Here is a 13,071-nt window from a genome sequence, read left to right on the forward strand (position 1 = left end):
TGTATTTTTCTATGACATCTATGCCAGCACGCCTGTAGTTTTCTTTCCTAAACGGTCACTTGATCAGCCTGCAGCTATGGGATTTAATTTGTCCGCCCTCTGCTGGCTGTAGTGAAGAAAGCAGAAATGTGATGCAGTTCTGTGTGGAGGCTGGTAGCCATTGCATCCCAGGCTAAAGTGTTAATGTGTACAGTATGGGAGTGCGGGTGTTTCTCGAGATTAGACACAAACAGGTGACTCAGAAAGCTTTGAGCTCATCTAGTCCTTCCAAAGTAGAGATTTCTTCTCTAGAAGCTCACTTGGTCTGGTTTGGTTTGGGTAGAAGTAGCTTCTGTTATCTGGCCTTGCGCAGTGGTCAGAGATTAGTTCTGGCTGGAGCCTCTTCCGTTCAGTGCCTTGTCAGCTCACTGAGTCTGCCTAGAATATTGTGTTGGGTAGGGCCTTGGACTCTGGCAAAGACTGAACCATCAAACTTCCAAATCTGCCTTCCCCTCTGGGCCTCAGTAGTGGTGCGCTTTCCAAAGCTGGGGCCTTCCAGGCCCGGAGCTGCTGCCTGGGGACTGAAGGTCCCTTCCCTGCTCCGCAGGCTCAGGCAGCCATATGACTCTTAATAGGGCTCAAATGCACCAGAGGCCGCAGCAACCATGCAGAGGCCTCTGTCTAGTTGGGGAGAGGTTGCTCATGTGGCAGGCAGTGCCCCATGATGGCTCCACATGTTTCAGCTGTTTTCTTCCTCCTAACTCCCTCTGGAGTGTGGATGCCTTAGTGTGCAAACACATTTGAACACAACAGTGATACTTCAGCTGCTGCCACAATTACAAGTGGAATTATGGGCTACCAAAGGAGCAACTGATGAAAAGCATGGGCTGTCCTTCCTCATGACCAAAGCAGTCTTATTTGGGATTGGAGTCCTGTTCCCACAGAATCTAGATGGTCTTCAGACTCGGGGCACCCTCCCTTCCCCAGGTCCCAGTGTTGAGCCTGCAGGGCAGTGGCATCGCATTCGATTCTGCCTTCCTGTGTGTACCTTACCAGCTTGCCTTCTTACGGGCAAACTTTCTGGCCTGGAAATGCCAGCAGGTGGAACGGTGCTCCCACTGAGGCAGTGTGTTCTCCCCTGCTTCACCCTAGTCTCCAGATTTCTCAGTTCAGAACAGCCAAGTCAACCTGCTCTGGGGATTTGGATCATTAGAGGAAAGGGAGGGTCTGTTCTTGTAGAAAGGGGAAAATAGATTTTTTAAACCGGTCTGTCACCACTGGCTTGTTCTATTTCTCAAGGATTAGAGCTAGGAGGGACATAGCAGTGACAGTTAAGCCCTGACCCCCATGCTAGTGAAGTTCTGGACATGGGGCTGTTTGTCAATAGCACAAGCCTTTAAAATGCCCCTGCCTTTGGTCCAGAGCCCCAGACTATTGGGGCTCACACAGGCGGTCATTTGGCAAGAGAGTCCTTGTGGTAAACTTCTGTTCAGTGCAAAGTCCACTCACCCCTGAAGAACACTGGTAGAGATACCATACAACTGTAACCTTTCTGTACCCGTGACACAGCAGTTCATTCAGCTCAGGAGACCTGAGGATAGGGACTGGTGGGAACGGACTGGCAGACATGTAGGACTTCCTTATACCTGCTCAGCCCCTCACAGAGCTAAGCACAGAGGCTTTGCTCTCTCTCCTGTCTTCCTGTAAACTGAGACTCTAGTGAGGTGGTAATACCATGCTTCCCCTGGTTTGGTGGTCTAAATAGTGATTTTAAATGTCTCCTTTTCTGGGTCCTTTGTTCACATACACTCATTCCATGGATGGCTGCCTTATAATTTTGTGTCTTTCCACTTTAATTGTGAATGGTTTAAAAATTGCTGTTTCTGATTTGTTTTATATTAAATTTTTATTAGTGCATACCTTAAAAAAAAAAAAAAAAAAAAAAAAGGATCACAGGACTGAGCAAGGTGACACACTCCATTAAGCCAAAACCTTAGGAGGCAGAAGCAGGTAGATCTCTGAGAGTTCAAAGTCAACCTCTCCTAGTAAGTTCCAGAATATATATATTCACTAACCTAGAAATTTTAAATGCAATGGATGAATTTTTAGTGTGTATAACCTACCAAAGTTAAACCAAGATCCAATTAATACATAATTTAAATGTTAAAAGATCTTATTGTTTTGCTAAATAACACATTAATAAGTGTCTTCCAAATGTTTGTGCTTATACCAAGATTAGTGCCACTCTTGCCTTTGACCACAGCTTTTTTATGGTGGAAAAAAAAAAAATCAATGCAAATTTGTAAGCAAAGTGCTGAGTGTGACATCTCTATCAACTTCCTACCTTAACTCCCTCAGCTGCTTTTTCTGGGGTTTATCCTGGAGAGGCTAGCTGCCATGTGAAAAAGACCCTCTTAGGCCTCACCCAGGCAAATCTTTACTGTGCATGTGGATGAGGCACTGGAGTCCTCCACCTGGTAGTCTCTAGGTCAGCAATACATATTTATTCAAGACTTTACCTATTCAGGCCTTCCACTACTCTCTATACTGGACAATGGTGAAATGAGTGATTTTAGGCAGTTCCAAGAGTGACTGTTACACAATGGTTAACTACACAAATAGAGAACTTTTAGGGGTATTATGGTAACTTCTCAAACCCTAAAAAAAGGGCTGTGTGAGTGGTTGAAGGTAATTAGCTGTAAACATCTAACAGATGGTACTCTACTCACCAAGTGCTTAAAACTAGTTAAACTGGTGAACACGAGGCAGGACTGCGGTGGGTGAGAGAACTTCCTGGACCAGGTCTGATTTTGAACGTCGGAGCGGCACAGCCCCAGGGCATTCATCTCTAGACTGCCTCTTCCTGCTGCTTCACGTGTTTCCTGCCTTCCCGTGTCTGTCACTGCTGTTCCTCCTGTAGGTGTGAATGGTGTGGGAAGGCCCTGCCTATAGTCTGGCATGCTTCGTGGGAGACAGCCCACTGTTGGGCAATTTTTCTGCAGATCAACATGAAGATGAGCTTTCATAAAATAATATTGTTTCAATAAATTAATGATTTTACAAATTCTTGATTTAAATAGTTATACAAAGTTAGGGTAGTTGATAGAAAGTTTAAGGAGATGGTTTATATTTGCCAGAAAAATATAAAAAAGTAGAATGTGCCCCCTCCTTGTAGTGAGGGCTGCATAGGTTAGAAAAGGAGTACAGTGAGCTTTCACATGTTACAAGCACAAAATTGTACTTGGGAGAGAAAACAGACTTGAAACAAGTTAATGATCAAAGAAAACATTCATTCTAGGTTGGGTCTGAGTTCCTTGGTCTTGCGATCCACGGATATGACCATAGGTTTCAGTGTGCACCACAAAAAACACATGGTTATGAACAAAGAGTAATTAATTCTATAATAGTCAATAATTAGCCAGTTTAGTTAATCAAGACTTCAAAAATAAGATGTAAAATGATGATCTGTTACTTGGTAAATAAGCTGTCAGCTAAGCACTAGGAAAAACTACTACAGACTTGGCTTGTGTAAACTTCGTTAGTCAATGAATTATTGTTTGAGGGTCATGACGAATTGTAGAGGGAAAGATGGGAAATGCTCAGTTAGATATGACTTTCAATAATCCTGTAGTAATCTCCTTTTATGTAATGATTTTAATCCATTTTGAAGAATATGTTTTTGTGGTGTTAGTTTTTGGAGAATATATAACTGTGGGTATGAGGTAATCTTTTTTCTTTCTTTTTGTCTTAGGTGATATAAAAAGGCTGAGAGAAAAATTAAGGTGGTGGAACTTGTCAGAACCTTGTTTCATATATTGTGTGTTAGTGTGTATGTTAGTGTGTGTGTTTTCTCCCTTTTTCATTGGTCCCAGAGAATTAAATTTTACTCTCACAGAGAAAAAGTCTGCTGAGTGATTAATCACTGACTCTATGCCTCTTCCTTAGTTTACTTAACCTGTCAAGACTGGCCTTCAGCATTAGATAAGAGAATTGGTAGGCATGAGACTACATGACACTCACTCTACAGGTAACATACTAGTTTCCTTTATCAACTGTACAAAAACCAAAAATAATACAAAATTGTTAACAGCAACTTTATTATTTCACTGATGAAAAAGTTGTAGTTGTGATGCATTTCACATAAATTTACAATAGTGGAGGTTATACATAAATTACATTAAGTCACAAAATTTCTATTTTATAGAATCAAATTGTTTTGATGTATCCAGATGATGGCATAGTTCTTAATGGACAGCTGAGTCCAAATATGCAAAATAGAGCTTCTGCCTCTGATCACGGTGCTTTAAAATTCTTCACATGCATTAATATATTCTAGTTGTGGGATATATTACACAGGCTTTATCTTGCATTCAGGGAAAGCCCAAGCTGAATTTCACACAGTACTCCTGTCCTCTAAAGTAATCTCAGATAGGACCAGAGAACAAAGAAACAAGTATGTTTGGGTTAGTATTCTCCATTAATGAAGAAAATACACAATCAATAATGCATCAAAATAAAAATAAGAAAGGAGAGCTCCATTAGTAGCCAGAATAAATGGGTTTTGCTTTCAATTTTCACGGATCACAGAAGTTTAAAGAGCAGATCAGTCATGCTACCTGGGGTGATCAGACAGACTTAAACAATTATGAAATGAGTTAAGGTCCTGAAGGTGTCTGGAGGTGCTGGGTAAACACATCACAGGTAAGGAATGGGAAACCTACCTCAGCATTTCTGAAAGGCACAATCTATGGAAGGGAGACCTAGTTAAGCCCTTTCTGATGTGTAGAAAGGAGTATGCTGAGCTGTCTTCTTTAAAGGATGAGACCTTCATAGATTGGCCCCTCAGACTCTGGTGATTCCCGTCTTGAGCGCAAGTGCTCCAACGTGTTGTGAAAATGCTTGTTAATCTGCTCTGTTTCTTCACTGGACTCAAGGTTTGGGAGATCTTCTCGAATCTTTTGAATAAGTTGGTTCAAGACCTGAATTGTTACCTATTAAAAAAAAGAAAAACTTGTATTACTTTCATCAAATACCTGAGAAATTATGAAAAAGAGATGAGACTATGATTCTGAGTTTAAGCAACATTTATTAGCTATTCATTAAGAACAATATAAGAATTGTAAAACCTGAAAATATAGAGCAACATAAATCAGCAAAAGAACAAAAAACAAAATTGTATTTAACCAAAGAATGTTTTTAAAATGTATTTATTTGTATTTTGTGTGCACTGGTGTCTTGCCCATATGTATGTTTGTATGAGGGATGATTGTGAGGGTGATGGATCCTGAAGCTACAGACAGTTCTGAGTTGCCATGTGGGTGTTGGGAATTAAACCCAGGTCTTCTAGAAAAGCAGTCAGTATTCTTAACCACTGAGTCATCCCTCCAGCCCCTAACCTAAAAGTCTTAGTAATTACCACAAATGGACAATGCCCCCAGGAATGACTCTGAACCGCTACACACGTTGGGAATGTGTATTTGGTATTTTGTTAATTGCACAGTTTGTGCAGACAGAAAAAAATTCTGGGTAATGGAAGTACACTGCAGGTAGACTAAGCAAAGTTAAATTTCACAAACTAAAAGTATCAAATCTACAGAAGAAAAGGCTATTTCACTTACCGCATCATTTTCTTTCTCATAGAAGTAGATGTACCTGTTGAGAATCTCTATAAAGAGCTGAACTTGTAGAGAGGGGTCCATACATTGATTTGCTATTTTTAGTGCCTTCTTTAGGCACTCCATGACCCTTTTACCTCCATGAAGCTAAAATAAAGAGCATGAAATATTAAAAGAATTAATGAATATTAAAAGGATCAATGAATGAGAAATATCCCATTTTATTGCCATCACTATAAATACAACAACACAACACAACACTACAAGGCCCTTTTATGTTGCAAAGGGACACAACAAATTGAAGCCCTACAACAAGGCAACTGTATTTAAAAACAGAACCAGTGCTAGCTGTGGTGGCAGATATCTAACTTTAACCCCAGTACTGGAAAAACCGACAGGTCTCTGTGAGTTCAAGACCAACCTAATCTACAGAGTGAGTTTCAGGACAGCCAAAGCTACACACAGTGATCCCAACTCAAAACAAACCAAAAGAAAATTACAACTAGTAGTAAACAAGCTGTAGTGACAATTTGGGCATTTTGGTGTCCTTAAAAAAAGAAATTACAGAAATATGTTTTAGTTTTAATCCCAGATGTGATATAAGGGCAGCTTCAGATTGTCCACAACAGCTGACTATGATTTGCCTTGTGCTCTAGCAGGGGTGTGATTTCGCCAGCTGTAGGTAGTTTCTGGGTACTTTTGAGAGAGTATATAAACTCAACGGCCTGGAGAGGCAGGGTTATTGTTGGATTGTTGGTTGCTTGCTGTTGGTCAGAATTTGTTAAGTAATGGTGCACAAAGAAAAGATAACAAGAAGAAATTAGATATTCTGACAGCAAAGATCAAACTTGCCCTAAGGAACTCAACGTCCCTATTCAGCAGGAAGTAGTCTACTTTGCCCCCTTTCCCAAACTCTATCCTTTTTTTCTCTTATTTAGTGTTAAGGAGTTGAAAGGGTAGAAGAAAAGGGGAGGACAAAGGTGGAGCAAAGAAGAACCCACAAAGTACAAGAGTTGCTGTAAACATATTCTTTTAAAGTAGACCCTTTACCACAGGGTGAAATGCTAACATCACAATCCATTCCTTTCCTCTAATAAAGCAAAACAATTGTCTTTGTCAGATATCTAAGCTCCAATGATTCACTTCCAAAGCACAGTAAAAGGTGACCAATCCCTGTCACCAATTCTATCTTCTAACAATCAAGAGGAGCCTTACCTCTTCCCCATTTTTGTCTGTGTTTCGTCCAGACCAAAAGAGGTGTGCACATGTGCTCACAGCCCGGCCTTGATCTGGTTTTTTCAGGAGTTTTGATGCAGCAAGTGCACACTGAGTTCTCAAGGGCTCATGATTCTCTTCACTGAAGCATTTCATCCTCTCAAAAGTACCAATGATCAAGGTGATAGCAGCCAACTGTGCTTTAGAATCACTTATTTCATCTTCATACAGAGAAAATGCCTGGTATACATACAACAGAGAAGATTCATGAACCAACCACTTTCCAATAGAAACACTTCCCAAAGTTCTTCCAAGCCCCACTGTATGAGATGGTCCAAGTGCCATTCACACCAGTGCATGCTTTCAGTGAAGAGGCACAGCTACAGCCAAAATGGAAAGGCTGCTAAAAGATTAAAATTATGTTGGAGCATCCTTTGGGTATAAGCCCAGGAATGGTATAGTTGGGTCCTCAAGTAGTACTATGTCCAGTTTTCTGAGGAACTGCCAGACTGATTTCCAGAGTGGTTGCACCAGCTTACAACCCCACCAACAGTGGAGTTTTCCTTTCTCCACATTCTCGCCAGCATCTGCTGTCGCCTGAGTTTTTGATCTTAGCCATTCTGACTGGTGTGAGGTGAAATCTCAGGGTTGATTTGCATTTCCCTGAAGACTAAGGAAGCTGAATATTTCTTTAGACGCTTATTAGTCATTTGATATTCTTCAGTTGAGAATTCTTTGTCTAGCTCTGTCCCCCATTTCTGAATAGGGTTATTTGGTTCTCTGGAGTCTAACTTCTTGAGTTCTTTGTATATATTGGTTATTAGCCCTCTATCTGTTGGGAGCCATTGGTGCCAATAGATGGCGCCAGCTTCCCGCCTATAATTCAGCCAACAAAGCCTTTGCCCATCATAGTGCTCATATATCACAGTCACAGCCCGCTCTCGGGCATGCTAATGAGCTACTGGAGGATGCACCAATCAGGTAGCAACACAAGTCTCTTAGGCATATATAAGCAGTGCATTTTTCTTCCACGTGGGGTCCCCTGCTCAGAGTGTTGTACAATAAAGGTTGTTCGCAGAAGAATTCTGTTGTTGCACGCCTATTCCTGCTGGCGGGAAGTGGGGTGCGCGACATCTATCAGATGTAGGATTGGTAAAAATCTTTTCCCAATTGCTGTTTTGTCCTATTGACAATGTCCTTTGCCTTACAGAAGCTTTGCAGTTTTATGAGGACCCATTTGTCAATTCTTGATCTTAGAGCATAAGCCATATGCTCCACTATGTTCACAGCAGCCTTATAGTAGTCAGAAGTTGGAAAGAACCCAGATGTCCTTCAACAGAGGAATGAATACGGAAAATATGGTACATTTACACAATGGAGTACTAATCAGCTACTAAAAACACTGACTTTATGAAATTCTTAGACAAATGGATGGAACTAGAAAATGTCATTCTGAGTGAGGTAACCCAATCACAAAAGAACACACATGGTATACATTCACTGATAAGTGGATATTAGCCCCCAAATTTGGAATACCCAAGATACAATCCACAGACCACATGAAGCTCAAGAAGCTGAAAGACCAAAGAGTAGATGCTTCAGTTCTTCTTAGAAAGGGAAACAAAATATTCACAGGAACAGAGACAAAGTTTGGAGCAGAGACTGAAGAAAAGGCCATCCAAGACTGCCCCACCTGAGATTCCATTCCATATACTGTCACCAGATAATATTGTGGATACCAAGAAGTATATACTGACAGGTGCCTGAGGTAACTGTCTCCTGAGAGGCTCTGCTAGAGCCTGAGAAATACAGAGTCAGATGCTCTCAACCGACCATCGGACTGAGAATACTACCCCCCCCCCCAAGAAGGAGTTAGAAAAAAGACTGAGGGAGTTGAAGGGGTTTTCAGCCCCACAGGAAGAACAACAATATCAACCAACCAGATCCCCCAGAACTCCCAAAGACTAAGCCACCAACCAAAGAGCACAGGAGTAGAGACCCATGGCTCTAGCTGCCTATGTAGCAGAGGATGGCCTTATCAGGCATCAATGAGAGGTCCTGTGAAGGCTCAATAACCCAGTGTAGGGGCTGGGAGATGGGAGGGAGTGGGTGGGTGTGGGAACACTCTCATAGAGGCAGGGGGAGAGGGGATAGGATGGGGGATTCCAGAAGGAAAACTGGGAAAGGGGAAAACATTTAAAATGTAAGAAAATATCCAATTTAAAAAAGAAAGGTTAAATTTAAGAAACCTATTCCATCTTTCTTGAGCTAATACTTCTCAACTGAACTAACCACAGGAATGTTTTGTTCGTGAAATACTTTCATGACTACCTGCTAGTAAAAATTGGGGTTTCTTCTGTTTCTAGCAACTCAACAATTTTGCTACTCTGCACAGGCAATGTGACTACCATATGAAAAAATTCCCACATGATCAGATAGAGCTAGTCATCTATTAAAAGATAAAGCAGAGTGCCAGGAATAGCGGTGCATGCCTTTAATCCCAGCAGTTAGGAGGCAGACACAGGTGGGTCTGAGTTCTTGATCAGCCAGGTCTACATACTGAGACCCTGTATAAAAACAGTAACTAGTTAACACCAAGTGCATTACCTCAAAAATAACAGACCAGTGACAGAACCCAACAAACTCAACAGGTAAACCAGGAAGGAAGGGAGAACTTACCTGGGACATAAATTCATATGCTACTGTTTCATGATTTTCAAAGCCAATTTCCCCAGCAGCTAATGCTCCTTGAAGAAAAAGTCTCAGTGGTAATTCAGCCAGCTCAGCTTTAATCAAAGCACTAATAGTCTGGTGAGCAAATGAAAAAATCTTCTGGCATTTCTTTTCCCACTTGTCATCCTGAAACAGGAAAAACCTATCAAGTTCAAGGGTAATTTTTTCAGTCTGCTGAAAATTTCTCATAACACCTCTAAGCAAAAACACTGAATCTGAGTTCAGTTTTTCTGTCATTTTTCCTCTCTCTCATTTATGAAACACAAAAGTAAACCAAGCAGGATATCTCCTTAAAAACTAAACCCATCTAAAGCTGCTACTTCTGTAATTTATATAGTTTTGATATTTCCTTTTATGATTAGAAAAGCAGCACATCCCTAAATAAACTTAGAAAATACAATCAACCCTGGTAACATGGTTGCTAATGTCTTCCTGTCCACTTTTTCTCTACGTAAATATAGTGGAGATATTTGTGTGTAGTTATGTGATCTAAGCAGATCACTGAAAAGAAGTTAAAATTGGGTTGATACTACAAACAATTTGTATGTAACTTCTTGTCAAGATAAGTTTCCTCATAATTCTAAGTTATTCCTTAGTATTACTTTATTATATATTATATATTATATATTACTTTAACAAGGAAATATTTCTTCAACTCATTCATAATCTAACTGGCTAAAGTATCTCCCTTTAGAAAGCACACTGAATAGTCAGTACATATACAAAGCTAAATATGTGCCAAGTGCTACAACTCAGTAGGTATAAACACTTCCCATACAAGTCAGATAATGTGAGCTCAATCCCGGAACCCTAAGGTGGAGGGAGAGAAATGACTCTATGAACTCATCCTTCTTCTTCCTCATGTACACCACAGCATCATCCCAACCCATCATACACACAGTAATACAAAAACATAATGAAGGTTTAAAAACTGATTCTCTTTACTTTTTAAAAATGACAGTAAAACTTCTTATACAGATTAAATACAATAATCCAAGTCTGTAGTCCTTGTTACAATATAAACACTAATTGCTACTTGGAGAGAGTGTCTTAAATCCCGCTTTCCTATTTAAATTTTTGTTGGTCTCCAAATTTTTTTCATCTGATAACATTCTGTACAATTTGCCGGCCACTGGTTTACTGCTGACAGTTTCAGACTAGACATGTGAGATAAGTAATCTTTCAGTTTATTTTACTCGTGCTGTCTTCCTGGACTATCTATTTCATCACAAATGCTAGGGGTTCTTTTATTTTGTTCATCAGAGTAATGTTCCAGTAAATGTATGCACATACGTGTATGTATACACACACCATATTTTCATTATCCGTCACTGAGGTGTTTAGCTATAGCCACTGTAAATAATGCTGCAATGAACATGAAAGTGTTCAATCTCTCGGTAACAAAAACTGATTTCATCTCCTACAGATACACTTCAGCCCAACTATTAATTTTTGTGTAGTCTCCACACTGTTTTTTCTCCCCCCCACTTTCGTTCCTTCTTCTTCCTCCTTTTCTTTCTTTTTTTATGTTTGAAACAGAGGTTTTCTTCTAACAACCCTAGCTGTCCTGGATGTTACTTTGTCAACTAGGCTGACCTCAAATTCACAGAGATCCACTTGCTTTTGACTCCTAATGCAGTGATTAAAGGTGTGTGCCACCATTCCTGGTCCATACTGTTTTCTATAGTGACTGCACTATGTTTATATTCTAACAGTGGTCCCTTTTTACCACATCATGAGGGTTTTTTTTTTGTTTTGTTTTGTTTTTGTTGTTGTTTGTTTGTTTGTATGTGATACCAAAGACTAATTCTAAAGACTTGTGCATCAAGAGTAGGTAATCTACCAGTGGGGCTACGTTCCCAGTCATCCTGTCTCTTTGATAATAGTCCACTAAAGCTGAGTCATGTATTTTCATTTGCATTTCCCTCGGGATTAATGTTACTCAGCATCTTTTCTGAGACCTACTGTCATCTGTATGTGTTCCTAGGGGAAATTTCTACTCAGGTCCTTTGTGTTTATTTGTAGTTTTGGAGACAGAGTTTCATTATGTATCCTAGACTGGCATCATTTGCCCATTTTTAGATCCTGTTATTTATTTTATTATTGAACTGAACGTATTTTGTTTTATGGGGTGTTAAGATTTATTTTTCTTTTACAATGACTGCTTTGCTTACATGTATGTAAGTATATTGTGTGTATACGTGGTGCCCATAGAGGTCAGAAGGGAATGAAAAGATACCTCAAACTGGAGTTAAATTGTAAGCCACTCTGTGGGTGCTAGTAATCAAACTCAAGTCTTCTGCAAGAGTCATCTAGTGATTATTTTGGATCTAGCCCCTTATAAACTGTATGGTTTACAAACATTAGTTCCATTTTATACACTATCTCACTGCACTGCTGTTTCCTTTGCTGTGCTGAACTTTTTAGTTTTGTACAATCTACTTGTCTATTTTTGCTTTTGTGGCCTATGCCTTTAGTATTCCCCTCTCCTAAGATCAATAACAAGACCAAGGTTCAGTTCCTTAATCCATTTTGAATTCATGTGTTTTGTATGCGAGATAAAGATCCAATTCTATTCTGCTACAAGTGGATGTCCGGTTTTCCTGTCCGCTTCATTAAAAACTGTCCTTTCCCCCTGTGTTTCTGGCACAGGATAAGGATTTAAGGAAGATCCACTAGATGGCGCAAGGTGGGCCATGCCTTTAATCCTGGCACTTGAGATAAGAGGCAGGTGGATTTCCGAGTTTGAGGCCAGCCTAGTCTACAGAGAAAACCCTTATCTCAAAACAAAACAAAACAAAGCAAACAACCAGATAATCTGATTTTACGTGTTTGGTTTTCGGGATAACTCCTCAGTTCCACTGGCCTATTTGCATATATTTTTACTAGTACTACAACATTGGTCATTATAGCTTCATAATATGGTTACTTTTATTGTTATAGTGACAAATATCTAGTCATAAAGTGCTGGAAAATAGAACAGAAGTTACCCTGACAAAAATCTGGTATATAAGTTGGTAAGAGTATTAAGATAAAAGTGATTTAAAAAATTATTAGAAAATCAAGTTTACTGAGCTTTATTCATTAACATAAACCTGCATGTTCAACGTCCATGTATGAGACTGAGGCACGGTCTTTAAAATTATGCCATTGAAGACAAGCCATGATTCTGCTTTAAAAGAAACAAAACTCATAGAGTAGGTACATACGATTCTAGCATTATTCAATTACAAGCTTTTTTGAGAAGTAATTATACAATGCTGGACCTTATCACTAGGCAAAGTGACACTGAGTCAGACCCTAAGGAAAAGTTTTAGCATCAATTTGTACTGAGCTGTTCTCCTGTCTCCAAGTGCTGTCATGTGAGTTCTGAGCCAGCCTGCAGTTCACCTGTGTCAGTTAACAGCAAAGGATGGCAAGCAAGGAATCAGGAATTCCTTGAAATGGGATCAGATACCATTATCACTTATTTTTGTGTGCTTCAACTTTTCTACAACTTAGAAGATACAGTAAAGAAAAAGGGAAAATG

At 39.9% G+C, this 13,071-nt stretch overlaps 1 protein-coding gene across 1 annotated transcript in view; it reads right to left on the reverse strand.

Moving 5' to 3' along the window:
* Positions 1–4,079: 4,079 nt before the first annotated feature.
* VPS35 (VPS35 retromer complex component) overlaps positions 4,080–13,071 on the reverse strand; it is a 34,275-nt gene continuing 25,283 nt past the window's right edge. Inside the window, exons 14-17 of the mRNA XM_080937202.1 lie at positions 9,489–9,668; positions 6,810–7,049; positions 5,598–5,741; positions 4,080–4,970 (exon numbers count right to left, since the gene is read on the reverse strand). Of these exons, the coding sequence (XP_080793328.1) occupies positions 4,791–4,970; positions 5,598–5,741; positions 6,810–7,049; positions 9,489–9,668 (744 nt within the window). The 3' untranslated portion in view covers positions 4,080–4,790. The remainder of the gene's footprint in view (positions 4,971–5,597; positions 5,742–6,809; positions 7,050–9,488; positions 9,669–13,071) is intronic.

This window comes from Micromys minutus (assembly GCF_963924665.1).
Source record: "Micromys minutus genome assembly, chromosome: 24".
Lineage (NCBI taxonomy): Eukaryota > Metazoa > Chordata > Mammalia > Rodentia > Muridae > Micromys > Micromys minutus.